Genomic DNA, 17,064 nt, shown 5'->3' on the forward strand with positions numbered 1-17,064 from the left:
GTTTAGATAACAAATTCCTCTCATAGCAACTTTTGAGCTTCTGGTCTATTCTTGGGACTGTTAATACTTTCCTTTTATATTTACTTTTGTTTGTTGGTGAACATTCCATTTTTACTTTTTCTTTGGTACATTGAGGATGAGAGTTCTATTTTCCTATCTTATGAAATGTCGTGAAGGGGCAATTTAATTCAGCATTTCTGTTGCATTTAAATCCAAGACTGGGGAAGATATATGCCTTGGACCTCAGCATTTTTATTTAGAATTGTCAGTGATGGCCTTGCATGACAGATGAGGTTTATTTTATTTTTAAAATTTTTTTTAATGTTTTAATTTATTTTTGAGACACAGAGAGACAGAGCATGAGCAGGGGAGGGGCAGAGAGAGAGGGAGACACAGAATCCGAAACAGGCTCCAGGCTCCGAGCTGTCAGCACAGAGCCTGACATGGGGCTCGAACAGATGAGGTTTAAATTGGGCTATGTATCAGTTAGTTATTGTATATAGTAACAGACCACGCCCGAACCCATTGGTTTCAAATAATAAATATTATTGCTCACGAGACTCTGGTTCAGCTGGTCTTGACTGGGCCCACTCATGTGTTGGGTAGGCAATTTTGCTCATCTGGGTTGGGCTCTCTCACATATCTGGGGCTATAGGCTGGTCTGGCATGGCTTACATGTCTGGGACATCCGGGCTCTCATCCTGCAATAAGCTGGATGGTGTCTATTCACATGGCAGTGACAGGGTTCCAAGAGCAAGACTGGAAATACCCAAGGCTTCTTGAGGTCTCAACTTGGAACTAGCACAGCATCATTTCTGCCACATTCCATTGGTCAAAGCATGGGATGGAGAAATAGACTGGCTGCACTCATGATGGAGAGGCTGCAAAGTCATGTTGCAGATTATGGGCTTAGAGACACCATAAATTGGAGCCATTAATATAATGGCTTGAAGGATAAATAGGTCTAGAAGGAGGATGTGAGGAACTGGTGTGAACTTCCTCTGATCTAAAGAAAAATGTGCTTCGGGGCCTGGGTGGCTCGTCCTTGTTAAGCATCTGACTTTGGCCCAGGTCATTATCTCATGGTTTGTAAATTCAAGTTCCACATGAGGTGAGCTTGAGCCCTGCTTGGGGTGATCACGAGGGCCTCTTGGGGTGAACATGAGCCCCTTTGGTTAAACATGAGCCCCACTTCAGGTGAGCCCGGTTCTCTCCCTCCCCCCCTTCCCCCCCCCTCCCTGTCCCTCTCTTCCTCTCTCTCTCTCTCCCCCCTCTGTCCCTCCTGGGATTCTCTCTCTCTCTCATTCTCTCTCTGCCACTTGCTCACTTGCACCCTCAATCTTTCTCAAGAAAGGAAGAAAGAAAGAAAGAAAGAAAGAAAGAAAGAAAGAAAGAAAACTTGACCCTTGATTGGTTTCCATCTCACCTCCTAAACACATGAAGCATAAACTTCTCCTGACTTGTAAATGTTGACACTTGAACTGTTCCCTTTCTCTCAGAAAAGAGTATCTCATTGAAAGTACATCTATAATTGTCTTGAGAAGCTTTCACAGAGTATATTAAGTTGTTTTGCAAGATAGCTGGCATATGGCCATATTTCTTGCACAGTTATCTTGATCCTGTTGGCATTTCCACAAATAATGATTGTACCCTTCTGTCTTAGGATTATGCCCATATGTTGACCTGCATAACTGAAAGAGAAAAGTTTATTGTACCCATCAAAGCAAGAGGTGCACGAGCCATCCTAGATTTTCCTGACAAGCTGAATTTTTCCACTTGCCCTGTCAAATACAGCACTCAGAAGATTCTGCTGGTACGAAACATTGGCAACAAAGATGCTGTGTTTCGCATCAAAACTCATAGGTATGCGTTCCTTCAGTTCTTGGTTTTGATTGATTATAGCTAAATCGAGTCATCGCAAGTAATTTGCTGGAATAGCATTCAGGGTAGAATTGCTTGTTACAGTCTCTGGCTGGAAGGCAGAGAGACCGTACTGAGGTGGGCCAAACTTCCTCTTCAGCCAGAGAGGAAACTGAAATTCAAGGTTACCTTTGAGTGACCTCGGGTTTAGGTAAAGATGTTTTTCTGAAATGTTGATAAAAGTCTTTCTATTTAGCACAGAGAAATCTATTAATAAATATTTGCGTTTTGACAGGGAATTTTTTTTAACTGGCTGTATATCAGTTTTCTGTTGCTAATGTAGCACGTTATCACAAATTTACTGGATTAAAGCATCAAATTTATTATCTGGTATTTCAGTAGACCAGAAACCTCACTGGGTCAAAATTCAAGTGTGGGTGGGCCTGTGTTCTTTTCTGGAGGCTTTAAGGAGAATCTATTTCTTTGCCCTTTCCAGATTCTGGGGGCCACCCACATTCCTTGCTTCATGTGCCACATTCCTTGGCTGAAAAAAAAAAAAAGGGAAAAAGTGTAGTAGCTGCTTCATAGGGTTGTTGTGAGGAACAAATGAATCGATAAATATAACCTGTTCACACACAGAGGGTGCCTGGCTGGCTCAGTCCATAGAGCAAGTGACTCTTGATCTCAGGGTCATGAGTTCAAGCCCCACAGTGTGTACAGAGTTTACTTTAAAAATAAATAAATAGGGGCGCCTGGGTGGCTCAGTCAGTTGAGCGTCTGACTTTGGCTCAGGTCATGATCTCATGGTTTGTGAGTTCAAGCCCCGTGTCGGGCTCTGTGCTGACAGCTCAGGGCCGGGAGCCTGCTTTGAATTCTGTGTCTCCCTCTCTCTCTGCTCCTTCCCTGCTCACACTCTGTCTCTCTCTCAAAAATAAATAAAGATTAAAAAAAATTTTTTTAATAAATAAACAAACAGACTGTTGGTACATAGAAAGTGCTATCTAGGGGCGCCTGGGTGGCTCAGTCGGTTGAGCGTCTGACTTCAGCTCAGGTCACGATCTCACGGTTCGTGAGTTCGAGCCCCGTGTCGGGCTCTGGGCTGATGGCTCAGAGCCTGGAGCCTGCTTCCGATTCTGTGTCTCCCTCTCTCTCTGCCCCTCCCCCATTCATGCTCTGTCTCTCTCTGTCTCAAAAATAAATAAACATTAAAAAAAAAATTAAAAAAAAAAGTGCTATCTAACTAGTGGGTTTTGTTGTTGTTGTTGTTGTTGTTTTTCTTCAGATGAACTATTGCCAGTGTATACAATACAATGTTACATGACAAAGGGGGATTTGGACTGCAGATATAATTAAGGCTGCTAATCAGCTGACCTCAAAATGGGGGAAATTATCTTGGATTATCTGCGTGGGCCCGTGTGTCCTTTAAAATAGAAGAGGGAGGCAGAAGAGTTCACAGAGATGAAAGTTAAATAGAACTCCACCTGCATTGACCTTGAGGATGAGAAGACTGAGGCATAGTTGTACAACTATACAGGTTGTACAGCTTTGCTCAAGAGCACATAGATAGTAAGGGAAGGAGAGGAATTTATTCTGGTTATTTATGGAGTAGCTATAGTGTGGTAGACACCAAAACGATGACACAGCCCTTGCTCTTGAGGAGCTCCCTTACTAGACGGGTAAGAACGATTGTCATGGGGCATATGCATGGTGTTAAATCAGTGGGGCCATAACAAGAATGACCAGCTTGGGAAGACAGGAAGCAGAGGGTCAAGTTCTTTTCTATGAATTTGTAAGAAGTAATGTGTGTATTGGTCTGGATTGTGAACTCATTTTCAGAAAGGTATTATCTATGGAATCCTTTGCAAGTTAAGGGCATGTCTCTCCAGAAAGGATTAGCATTTGCTTCTGCTTAGTTCCTAAAGGTTAGACTGTGTAGATTTCTCTTCTGGTAATTTGTTGGCTTAGAGGTTCCTGGACTGATAATGTATAGTCAGACCTCAAACCTGCATAAGACACATGTCCAGAGTTATGAATTCTCTAGAGAAACTTTGTTTCCTTCACTTAAATCAAGACAGACATTTTTCCTTGTGCTAATGGGAGAATGTTTTAGTCGTTCAAGTTTCCCCAGTGTATGTGGGGATTTTCTTACCTGTCCCCTGACTTAACAGTCTCAAGGTTTTGTCTCCTGCTCTAGCAGGGCTATTAAAACCTAGGCTTCGGGAGGAGTTAAGATGGAAGAGAAGTAGGCAGACGGTGGGCTGTCCTTGTCGCTCAAACACAGCTCTATTGAGGTCACATCATTTGGAATATTCAGGAAATCAATCTGTGGACTGGCAGAAGGCTCTCTGTGGTTGCAGGGAGACAGTGTGACAGGTGCGGGGTGTGTGGAAATGAATTGGAGAAGAGAAAAACGGCAGTGCCGCAAAGAGGGAGGGAACCTATCCACAGAGAGACAAAAGTGAGAAAGAGAGGAGTTGAGAGAGTGCGGCATCAAGTTCATACAAGAGGAAAACCTCTCCGGATCACGTACTGCGGAGAGAGAAGTACTGCGTGTCACAGGTTTTTTGTTTTGTTTTGTTTTTTTCAAACAGCATTTGGAGCTCAAACTCAGGTTTTGGAAGTATGCGACTTTGGAGCAGAGCTGTGGTGTGCACTCCTGGGGAGAGGGAGGGAGCTGGCTTGAGAGTGCATAGCATGGTGTGGGGATCTCCGGGGTACACTGGGAAAGAACATTCTCCTTCGTGGAGTACTTTTGGAAAAGGGTATATTGCCTGTCCAAGGACAAAAGACCATGTAGGTGCCAGTAAAAGGCCTTTCATTGGCAGGGGACAGGGCGTATGACCTTTTTGCTGCTTTTAGCGGTGCTGCATCATAGAGTCCTTGCACCATGCAGGCGTGGGGCTGTTTTTCAGCAACAGAGGACTTAAGACACAGCGTGAAGAGCCTCTACTCGAGAGGCAGTTCGCGCAGTGCCAGGTCCTTTAAGACTTTGGGTTTTGAATCCCAGGTGTGCACCAAAGAAAAAATGCAGGAAAGCTGTGGCACAGGGCTCACTATTCTAGGAGGGAATGCTTGAACAGCGGGGGGGTGTGAGATCCCCTGTCTGGGAATGAGAGATTGGGGTGGTGCCATTTTTCCCTCAACACTAACACAGTGGGACTTGAGGGAGCAGCACAGCGACCTCCAGTGGAGGTGGGACCCCCTTACATCAAACCTGCCCCTCTGTGCCTGGCAACTGCTTATTTACTGGAGCAAGGTTGACTCTGAGCCTACAACGGGCATTTCCTCCAAAAGACCAGCACAGCCAGCACCCCGCATGCACCAAGTGTACTGAAAATCAAGTGCTTCAAAACAACCCCTGCAGTTCTGGTGGAAATAGAACCAGACTTACCTTTTTCCTCCACTTCTTTTTCTTTCTTTTTTTCTTTTGGAATCAGGCTCATAGCTTCTTCTTATTTTTTTTGTTTGTTTTTCCTTTCCTTTTCTCTTTTTATGACTCAGTCTTCTTTTTTTCTTTTTCTTTCTTTCTTCTTCTTTGAAATCAGACTTATAGTTTTTTGATTCTCTGGTGTTGTTGTTCCCTTTCCTTTTCTCTCTCTCTCTCTCTCTTTTTTTTTTTTTTTTTTTTTTGGATCTGGCTTTCCCCTCTTTTTGCCAGGCTTATTTTAGCAAACAAATCAAAGAACACCTAAAGATCCAAACACTCTCCACTGCAAGCAGGGAAGAGCTCTGCAGAAGACTGACCAGTGGGATAGAGCAGCCAAAATAGTGCACGCAGCATACACCAGAAACACTTCTGGAAGTTCCAGGCCCTGGACAGAGCATGACCCCTTTTTAATATAGCATTACTCTAAGTTGCAGGAAACATAACATGCTATTGAAACACACAAAAGACAGAAACTTAGCCAAAATGATAAGATGGAGGAATTCTCCCCAAAAGAAAGGTCAAGAAGAAATCACAGCCAGGGACTTGCTCAAAACAGATATAAGCAACATATCTGAACAAGAATTTAGAACAAGAGTCATAAGACTACTATCTGGACTTGAAAAAAGCATAGAAGACACTGGAGAAACCCTTACTGCAGAGATCAAAGCTGGAAAAACTAGTCAGACTGAAATTTTAAAAATGCTATAACTGAGATGCAAAACTGAATGAATATAGTCACAATGAATTGAAGAAGCAGAGGAGAGAATAGGTGATATAAAAGATAAAATTATGGGAAAAAATAAAGCTGAAAGTAAGAGGGAAAGGAAAGTATTATATCATGAAGGAAGACTTAGAGAACTTAGTGATTCCATAAAACAAGACAATATCTGTACCATAGGAGTCCCAGAAGAAGAGTGGGAAAAGGGGACAGAAGGTTTATTTGAAAAAATTATAGCTGTGAACTTCACTAATCTGGGGAAGGAAATAGGCATTCAAATTCAAGAAGCATAAAAAACTCTTCTGGAAATCAACAAAAATAGGTAACACCATGACATATCATAGTGAAACTTTCAAAATACAAAGATAGAGAGAATTCTGAAAGCAGCTATGGTCAAAAGGTCCTTAACCTACATAAGGTTAGCAGCAGACCTGTCCACAGAAACTTGGCCGGCCAGAAGGGAGTGGCAGGAGATATTCAATGTGCTGAATGGGAAAAATATGCAGCCAAGAATTCTTTATCCAGCAAGGCTATCATTCAAAATAGAAGGAGAGATAAAAAGTTCCCCAGACAGGGGCGCCTGGGTGACTTGGTCGGTTAAGCGTCCAACTTTGGCTCAGGTCATGATCTCGCGGTCTGTGAGTTTGAGCCCTGCGTCGGGCTCTGTGCTGACAGCTCAGAGCCTGGAGCCTGTTTCAGATTCTGTGTCTCCCTCTCTCTCTGCCCCTCCCCTGTTCATGCTCTGTCTCTCTCTGTCTCAAAAATAAATAAACGTTAAAAAAAATTTAAAAAAAAATTCCCCAGACAAACAAAAACTAAAGGACTTCATGACTACTAAATCAACCTTGCAAGGAATTTTAAGGGGGATTCTCTGAGTGGAGGAAAAAAAAGAAGAGCAAAGACTACAAAGGATCAGAGAACATCACAGAAACACCAAGTATACACGTAACACAATGGCACTAAATTCATATCTTTCAATAATCACTGTGAATGTAAATGGAGTAAATGATCCAGTCAAAAGACATGGAGTACCAGAATGAACAAAAAAAAAAAAAAAGAAAGAAAGAAAGAAAAAAGAAAACAAGATTCATCTATATGTTGCCTACAAGAGACTCATTTTAGATCTAAAGACACCTGCAGATTGAAAGTGAGGGGAGGGAGAAACATCTATGATGCTAATGGATGTCAAAAGAAAGCTGGAGTAGCCTTACTTATGTCAGACAAACTGGATTTTAAACCAAAGACTGTAGCAAGAGATGAAGAAGGGCATTTTATCATAATTAAGGGATCTATCCATCAAGAAGATCTAATAATTGTAAATATTTGTGCCCCCAACTTGAAAACACCCAAGTATATACATTAATAACAAACAAAGAAATTCATTGATAATGATACCATTTTCAATGGTATCAATTTAATATCCCACTTACAGTAATGGACAGATCATCTAAGCAGAAAATCAACAAGGAAACAATGGCTTTGAATGACACACTAGACCAGATGGACTTAACAGATATTTTCAGAACGTTTCATCCTAAAGCAGCAGACTACACATTCTTCTCGAGTGCACATGGAACATTCTCCAGAATAGATCACATACTGGGTCACAAATCAGCCCTCAACAGGTACAAAAAGATTGAGATCATACCATGCATGTTTTCAGATCACAAGGCTATGAAACTTGAAATCAATCACAAGAAAAAAATTGGAAAGCCCTCAAATATGTGAAGGTTAAAGAACATTGTACTAAAGAATGAATAAGTTAACCAGGAAATTAAAGAAGAATTAAAAAAATAATGGAAGGGAATGAAAATGAAAACATGACAGTCCAAACCCTTTGAGATGCAGCAAAGGCAGTCCTAAGGGGGAAGTATATTGTAATTCAGGCCTATGTCAAGCAATCTAACCTTACACCTAAAGGAGCTAGAAATGGAACAGCAAGTAAAGCCTAAAGCCACCAGAAGAAAGGAAATAATAAAGATTGGAGCATAAATAAATGATATAGGAACAACAACAACAAAACCCCCAGTAGAACAGATCAATGAAACTAAGAGCTGGTTCTTTGAAAGAATAAACAAAATTGATAAACTCCTAGCCAGACTTATCAAAAAGAAAAGAGAAAGGATCCAAATAGAGGAAATCATGAATGAAAGAGGAGAGATCACAACCAACACCAGAGAAATACAAACAATTCTAAGAGAAACAGGAAAAATTATATGCCAACAAACTGGGAAATCTGGAAGAAATTAACAAATTCTGACTCACACTACCAAAAGTGAAAAAGAAGAAATAGAAATTTGAGCAGACCCCTAACCAGCAGAGATTGAATTAGTTATCAAAAATCTCCCAAAAAAACAAGAGTCCTGGGCCAGATAGCTTCCCAGGGGAATTCTACCAGACATTTAAAACAGAGTTAATACCTCTTCTTCTCAGACTGTTCCAAAAAATAGAAATGGAAGGAAAGCTTCATTCTATGAAGCCAGAATTACTTTGATTCCAAAACCAGATAAAGATCCCCCCTAAAAAGGAGAATTACAGGCCAATATCCTTGATGAAACTGGTTGCAAAAATTCTCAGCAAGATACTAGCAAATCAAATTCAACAGTACATTAAAAGAATTATTCACCATGATCAAGTGGGATTTATTCCTGGGCTACAGGGCTGGTTCAATACTTGCAAATCAATCAGTAAAAGATATACCATATTAATGAAAGAAAGGGTAAGAACCACATGATCCTGTCAATAGATGCAGAAAAAGCATTTGACAATATATAGCATCGTTTTTTGAAAGAAAGTAGGTACCCTCAAAAAGGAAGATAAAGGCCATATATGAAAGGCTCACAGCTAATATCATCCTCAGTGGGGAAAAACTGAGAACTTTCCTCCTAACATCAGGGACGCAAGCGAGATGTCTACTCTCACCATTGTTGTTCAAGATAGTACCGGAAGTCCTAGCCTCAGGAGTCAGACAACAAAAAGAAACAAAAGGCATCCACATTGGCAAGGAAAAAGTCAAAATTTCACTCTTCACAGACAGCATGGGCTCTACATGGAAAACCTGAAAGACTCCACGAAAAAAATGCTATAACTGATAGGTGAATGCAGCAAAGTCGCAGAATATAAAATTAATGTACAGAAATTGGCTGCATTTCTATACACCAATAATGAAGCAACAGAAAGAGAAATCAAGGAATCAATCCTGTTTACAAGTACACCCCAAACCATAAAATACCTAGGAATAAGCCTAACCAAAGAGGTAAAAGATCTATATCCTGAAAACTATAGAAAGCTTATGAAAGAAATTGAAGAAGACAGAAATGGAAAACCATTCAATATCCATGGATTGGAAGAACAAATATTGTTAAAATGTCCATACTATGCAAAGCAATCTGCACATTCAGTGAAATCCCTATCAAAATAACACCAGCATTCTTCACAGAGTTAGAACTAACAATTCTAAAATTTGTATGGAACCAGTAAAGACCCCGAATAGCCAAAGAACTCCTGAAAAAGAGAAACAAAGCTGGAGGCATCACAATTCTGGACTTCAAGCTGTATTACAAAGCTGTAATCATCAAGACAGTATGGTACTGGCACAAAAACAGACACATAGGTTAATAGAACAGAATAGAGAACTCAGAAATGGACACACAAATGTATGGCCAACTAATCTTTGACAAAGCAGGAAAGGATATCCAATGGAAAAAAGACAGTTTCTTCATCAAATGGTGTTGGGAAAACTGGACAGCAACATGAAGAAGAATGAACCTGGAACACTTACTTACACCATACACAAAAATAAATTCAAAATGGATGGAAGACCTAAATGTAAGATGGGAACCATCAAAATCCTAGAAGAAAAAAATGGGCAACAACCTCTTTGACCTTGGTCATAGCACCTTCTTACTAGACATACCTATGGAGGCAAGGGAAACAAAAGCAAAAATGAACATTGGGACCTCATCAAGATAAAAAACTTCTGCACAGTGAAGGAAACAATCAGCAAAACTAAAAGGCAACCAATGAAATGGAAGAAGATATTTGTAATAGACATATTGGATAAAGAGTTAGTAGTCAAAATCTATAAAGAACTTATCAAAATCAATACCCAAAAACCAAATAATCCAGTGACTAAATGGGCAGAAGACATGAATAGACAGTCTTCCAAAGAAGATACCCAGGTGGCCGACAGACACACGGAAAGATGCTTACTATCACTCATTATCAGGCAAATGCAAATTGAAACCACAATGAGATACTACCTCACACCCTTCAGAATGGCTAAAATTAACAACTCAGGCAACAACAAATATTGGTGAGGATGCGGAGAAAGGGGAACTCTTTTGCACTGTTGGTGGGAATGCAAACTGGTGCAACATCTCTGGAGAACAGTATGAAGTTACCTGAAAAAATAAAAAACAGAACTACCCTACAACCCAGTAATTGAAATACTAGCTATTTATCCAAAGGATACAAAAATGATTCGAAGGAGCACATGCACCTCAATGTTTATAGCAGTGCTATCAACAATACCCAAATTATGGAGAGAGCCCAAATGTCCATCGACTGATGAATGGATAAAGAAAATGTGGTGTGTGTGTTTGTGTGTGTGTGTGTACACACACACAATGGAATATTGCTGGGCATTCAGAGAGAATGAAATCTTGCCATTTGCAACAACATGGATGGAACTGGAGTGTATTATGCTAAGTGAAATAAATCAGTCAGAAAAAGGTAAATATTTGATTTCACTCATATGTGGAATTTAAGAAATGAAACAAATGAAAATAGGGTAAGGGAAGGAAAAATAAGATAAAAACAGACAGGGAGACAAACCCATAAGAGACTCTTAAATATAGAGAACAAACTGCGGGTTGCTGGAGGGGGGTGGCTGTGGGATGGGCTAAAATGGGTGATGGGCATTAAGGAGGGCATTTATTGGGGTTAAGCATTGGCTGTTATATGTAAGTGATGAATCACTAAATTTCCTGAAACCAATACTACACTATATGTTAACTAACTTGAATTTAAATAAAACAAACAAACTAAAATGACCAGGGCTTTAAGGTTATTGAGAATCCAGGTCAGACCTAGCATTAGCTCAGTGACTAACTGCCCTGGTTCTTAGCTTCCTCTTTGCTTTTAAATCCTGTAGATTTGCCTTTTTTTAATGCATGCTCAGCTGCACATTTATATAGGTTATATTTTATCTAGTCTTTCTAGGTATTTTCTGGTGGAAGAGCTTTCAGGTTACCTGTTCTGCCATATTGTAGGTGGTAGGGCTGCCATAATGTGGGTGGAAGGCACATCCCTTGGGAGGGGAATTGTGTTTATTGTTCACAGGAGCATCCCAGGAGCATCACTATCTCTGAACAGTTTTATGTAGGTCTAAGTTTATGTCTGGTATCCTATTTTCCTGGTTGAAAAACTACTTTTAATATTTCTCATAGCACAGCTCTATTGGAAATTCTGTTTCGTCTATTTGAAAGAAAGTATTTTGCCTTCATTTTTGAAATGTATTTTCTCTACAGTTTAGAATTCTGGGCTGACAGTTCTGCATAATTTTTTCAGGAGTTTAAAGATGTCATTTCATTGTCTTTTGGCTTACATTTTTCTTAAGAGAACCCTGCCATAACTCTTATCTTTGTTCCTCTGTACATAACTATGTCTTTTTTCTTGGGCTGCCTTTAAGATTTTGTGTTTATATTTGATTTTTAGCAATTTGAATAAGATATGTCTAGATGTGGGTTTTGTTTTTGTCTTTGGTCTTGTTGTTTTAAGGATTTTGTTTTGCTTTTGTTTAGTTTTGGTTTCCATCCTGCATGAGGTTCCAAGGTTCCTAGATCTTTCATTATTTTTGGAAAATCTCAGCCATTATCTCTTCAAACATTTTTTCTGTTCCATTCTTTCTTGCTGTTTCTTCTGCCTGGCGGGAAGTTCTGTCTGCCACAGGTATAACGGTCTGTACCTTTCCCATCTCCCCTGAGGGCGGGTGGATTGTCCATCTTTAGATTTCAGGCTACTTGTTTGCTCTGCAACATCTCCTTTCTGATTGGTTCGAGAAAAGTTGTGATTTTATTGTTTAGCTGGCTTTTCTTCATTGTTGGGGTGGGCAACCTCTTTCTAGCTTTCTGCATCCCAGGTAGAAGCAAGACCCATTGAGCTAATTTATAAATCAACCAGCAAAGGCAAAGGCAAAGTTCTTTTGAAGATTAGTGTCTTTTGACATTGTCCATAAGTGCCTGTAGAGCCTTTGCCATCTTGTGAGATTCACAGAGTTCGACTGAAGGAGAAAGAAGCAGTTTAACTGGCTCACCATGAGTTAGAAAGCATGAACCTTTTTTTATTTAAAAGGACCTTCCACAACCACGTTCCATAATACACATTAAAAACTCCCTGTTACACTGGCATTTTTCCTGTGAAAAATAAAATCCACTTAAGGTGGAAAACCAGGTGCAGGCAGCATATCTTCCTGGAATGTTTGACTGAATCCTAAAAACTACACATAAATGGAACTTATTATATATCATAGCCATACAAAAGTGAAGCAAAATCACTGCATGGATTTCATAGTGTGAAGTTGCATGACAAGATCTAAAACTTTTCTATCCATATAACTATGAATGCCAATCATCTTCTCCTAATATAGAAATACTTGCAAGGTAAAATGGTAAGTCCACTCAAGGACTAGCTAGTAATCATAACGACATCAGAAACTCTAGTCCAACATTCCCATTTTACAGATGATGGAAATAAGGCCTGATAAGGGAAATGGCTTATCCAAGTTCCCCCAGTAAATTAATAGCAAAAAGCCTAGATCAGAACTAACATGGGCCAGTTCTGCGCTTACTTACCCTCAGATCCACTCCTTGCCCTTCCCAGGCTCTATTCAGTATCTCTGGGCTGTTAGCCTTCCTAGCTGCCTAGGCCAGCTGGATTCCTGTTGGGTTTGACCACTGAGGGGCAAGGGGGAGGGCACTAGAAGGAGATTGCAGGGTAGCAAACAGCCAGGGCATTTCTCCTCCTCCCTCTCAGATTTCAGCAGAGTCCCCAGCAGTGAACCATCTCCTCTCTGGTTCTAATTGTCAGCAGAGCAGCCTGCCGTGGTTTCAACTTCTGCCAGGTCCCCAGGATCTGATAACACTTCCTCCTCTTCTTGTGTCTCCAACCCAGGAGTGGAAATGGCTAACTGCTGTTACTAACCCCTGAGGAATCTCACCATCTTAAGTTGGGCTTCTCATTTCTCTCATCAATCTCTCAAATTCCCTGTTTGCAAATATTTTTGCTTTTCTGCTTAGATATAGTATCTATTCATGATACAGTAATTTCATGTTCTTTCCACAAAATTGTATTTTCCAACCATGCTGTCAATTTTGTGAGCTACCCCAAATCCTTCCAATAAATCCCTTTTCTGTTTAAGTTAGCCAGAGTTGGTTTCTTTTGTTTTCAACTGAGAACCTTACTGGCTACAATGAGAAAGGATGTAATTGAAGTTGTGGTCACATTGCATTGAATCAGAATCTTGGGGAGATGCCCTGACAAGCATCCCTTCTCAAAAAAGGACAGGTGATTTTGTTGCCCCCACAGGGGTGAGGACCACTCTTTTCAGTTAATATGATTGCCAATAGACATGGGAGGGCAATGGATATACTGTGAGACTTTGCATTGGAAAAACCTAGGGTCTCCTGTTTGGTCCCATTTAGAGTCAATACACAGTTAGAAACAGTATCTCATGGGAAATTCTTTAAAAAACAGATCATATTCTTTTTATTGAAATAACAATTTAATGAATGACTAAGTTTATAAATGGTTGGGTTCATATAAATTTTAAAAATAAAACTTTATTTGCCTGTCTGTTGCCCTCATTAGAATATGAGCTTCTCAAATGCAAAGGTTGTATCTAACTCTTTTCATTTGTATTTTCCTAGCATCAAATATAGTGCCTAGAAGAAATAAGTGCTCAATAAATGTTTATAGGATGCCTATCCAGCAGTATATCACAAAGGCAAAGCTACAGCTATAAACCTGTACAATGATTTAAAGTAAAAAAAAATGCTCCCAGAACTATAAAATAGGCATAATGGTTTTTATATGAATAAAAGGAGTTGTGATGTACTGTAAAATATACAGAGAACATAAACAATTACTCTTCAACTTTATTACAGATTTGATGTGAAAGTCTAGTAGGTACCAGAATAATTTTGACTCTTAAAGTAAGCTTAATTTTGGAAGGTGCAATAGAAAAGTTTAGGAAGCAATCTCAAAATCTAAAACCTCAGGTTAGGAATCAGCTAATAAGAAAGATTGTCTGAAGAAAACATACTAATATTATATTCCATATTTAATATAACAGAGCCAATCTTGACCTTTTGCTAAAATATTGAATCTAAATTGAACTAAAATATTAGTTTTCAAGAGCAGTTTATAGGGAATTGAATGAAAACTCAAAATCTTTGTTATGTCTCCTGATTTTTCATGAACTCGGGTTCTGTCCCTAATCAAGCACTCAGTATTAATGAGAATATTATATCAAAACCAAACATTTTGGTAGACAGAGCCAGCCTTATGCCCTTGAGAGACAATGCCTTTTACCTCTTAGTTAAGAGCATTTTCTGATACTTGATATTTTCTAGCCAGTTCAGCCTGTCTGCCTGTGGTAAAAATGAAGTACGAAATCGAATTATAGACAATGTTTAAGCACCAGAACTTAACACACTGTACCCAATTAACATCTGATTTATTGAGAAAGCTTAGGCTAAGTAACATTGGTGATCCCAGGTGATTTTTTAACTGCTGAAGAAATTTAATGTAATATAAACCTCACAGTGAGCACAACAGGAAAGTATCTGTTACCTTTGTATAGAATTTGGATTTCTGGAGGTCCTAGAGAGGGGTCTCCTTGTCCATAGAAAATTAGCTTGGGTTTTGCAACTGAGATAATGCTATCCAATTGATTTCAAAACTGTGCCTTTTGCCACCAAGAAATGTTTGAAAAGAAAATGAAAGCACCATGTAGGAAGAAAAATATTAGAAACTAGGGAAGCAAAGATAGAAGAAAATATCACAACATTGTTCCCAAAGTCAGGAAACTGGGCCCAGTTGTCAATTCTTAAGATTCTTACTGATGCCATAAGGAAGGAAAAAACTTTTAAGACTGTGAGATTTATTTTGGATGACTTACCTTCATCTCAGGAAGCAGGGCTTCTTGAGATACTGAAAGGCTGTTCCTTTTTGTTCCACCAAGATGTTATAAAGATTATTTAATGATTACAGATATTTTTATTTCACTCTGAAAGTTGGTTATAATTCAATCTACAACCTCTTCTGAGAGACTTCTGTGAGTACAGAACTGTGTGGGGGGTGAGAGACACAAAGATAAGCCTAACTAGGTGATTTCCATGTTCAGGGATGGTTTGGGTAGGCAGGAAGAACTTGAACTTGAAGGCAACTCCACCACTACCTGGTTGGGCAACTTTGGGCCAGTTGCCTGCCCTTTTGGAGCATCTATTTTCTCATGTCTAAAATGCAATAATAATACCTACTTACTGCAGGTTTTTTCCAGGATTACAAGGTTTGGCATATGTAAGGTGCCCAGTGTAGTGCCCAGTATGGAGTCCATGCTCATGGAAGTTTATTGGCTTTCCCTCTCCTGTCATCTCAAGAGTCTGTAGCTATTGACAGGGTCAGGCATGAAAACTAACTGTCGTACAAGCTGAACTGAAGTAAGAAGTGAAAAGAAAGTCACAGCTCTGAGAGGAAAGAGACTTTGTTAACAAGACAGAGAATCAGGGAAGAGTCTATCTAAGAGGTGGCTTTGAGTCTGAGCAATTTTAAGTGGCTTTGGGAGAAGTATGACCTGTGGAAAATGGTAAGTACTCTTGTGTGACCTTAGTGGTCTGTGTAGAGGGCACAGTCTAGTTGGAAGAGGGAGGTGGTGCAGTGCTAGGTGAGGTTCAAGTGTAGAGAGCAGAGCCCTCTCACCCTGTCCCTCCCCATTCTGACTTGGAATGTGACAGATGTTTGGGACATTCGGACAGATGTATGTGTTTAATAAGAATGCAAAATGTAGTTGGGAGCAGATTGCATGGGACCTCAAATGCCTAGGACTTTGAACTTGATTACATAGATTATGAGGACCACTGAAGGTGTTTGAACAAAGATGAATGTGTTACTACCTGTGTATGTTTTTTACAGTATCCCTAGAGCAGTGTGAAGGATTGAGAGGAGAATAATAAGACCTTGAACTCATCTAAACAGCCAAGATCATCCTCAGGCCATCTCCCATCTAGAGGCTGTCAGTGAGAGAGATAACATAAATAATAATAAACACTTGTTTAGCACTTCCTATGTGCCAGGCATTGTTTTAAGCTCTTCACCTGTCCCAGCTCCTTTAGTCCTCCCTACAGCCCTATGAAGTAGGTGCTGTCGTCACCCCCATAGAGACAAAATGTTCAGTGACTTGCTGTAAGGTCATGGCAGAGCTGGATTTTGAACTTCTTAGGTGGCTTCATGCTAAGGACCACTACTGCATAGAGCCTCGACAGAAATGCCCGGAGTTTGCTGGAGGATTGGTACTGTAGGTGTGGGAAAATCACATAGGCATGGGAAGATAAAGAAGTGAAAGTAGAGGGAGATCCAAGTCGAGAGCCCCAGAGGAAATAAACAGTTGCCCGTGGTAGGAAGCACTGAACATCTTGCAATGATGATCACAGGTACCACCATGTGCTACCCTAGCCACAGCTATCTCCTCACCGAAGAAAGTTCAGGTTTTCTGACATTAAATTCATTATCTAAGGAAAGATTCAAGGGATGAAACTAAAAAATGGTTGTGATGGAAGTAAATAATCAGAAGCAGCTTAGCCTGCCAGATACATTGTACAACGCATTACTTTGAAAAACTAGCAATTTAGAGAAGTGAAATGGACCATGAAAATAATTAAATGGGCTGGGTTTTTTTATTGAAAAGGAAGAATGCTGTAAGTTATTTAAGGTACTTCATGGTCAGATCCAGCTTCTCTCTTAACACTTCCAGGGAAATTAGATGAAACTATTTCCTGTT

The 17,064-nt window shown here is 39.9% G+C and overlaps 1 protein-coding gene across 15 annotated transcripts in view; it reads left to right on the forward strand.

The window, feature by feature from the left end:
- The window catches only part of HYDIN (HYDIN axonemal central pair apparatus protein), a 443,605-nt gene that overhangs the window by 129,473 nt on the left and 297,068 nt on the right, over positions 1 to 17,064 (forward strand). For all 15 annotated transcript variants that reach the window (XR_006196932.1, XM_042917620.1, XM_042917622.1 and 12 more), the window contains one exon: positions 1,664 to 1,863. Coding sequence is in view for 14 of the 15 variants with exons in the window: in XM_042917620.1 (XP_042773554.1) it covers positions 1,664 to 1,863 (200 nt within the window). In the remaining variant the exon portion in view is untranslated. The remainder of the gene's footprint in view (positions 1 to 1,663; positions 1,864 to 17,064) is intronic.

This window comes from Panthera leo, chromosome E2 (assembly GCF_018350215.1).
Source record: "Panthera leo isolate Ple1 chromosome E2, P.leo_Ple1_pat1.1, whole genome shotgun sequence".
Taxonomy (NCBI): Eukaryota; Metazoa; Chordata; class Mammalia; order Carnivora; family Felidae; genus Panthera; species Panthera leo.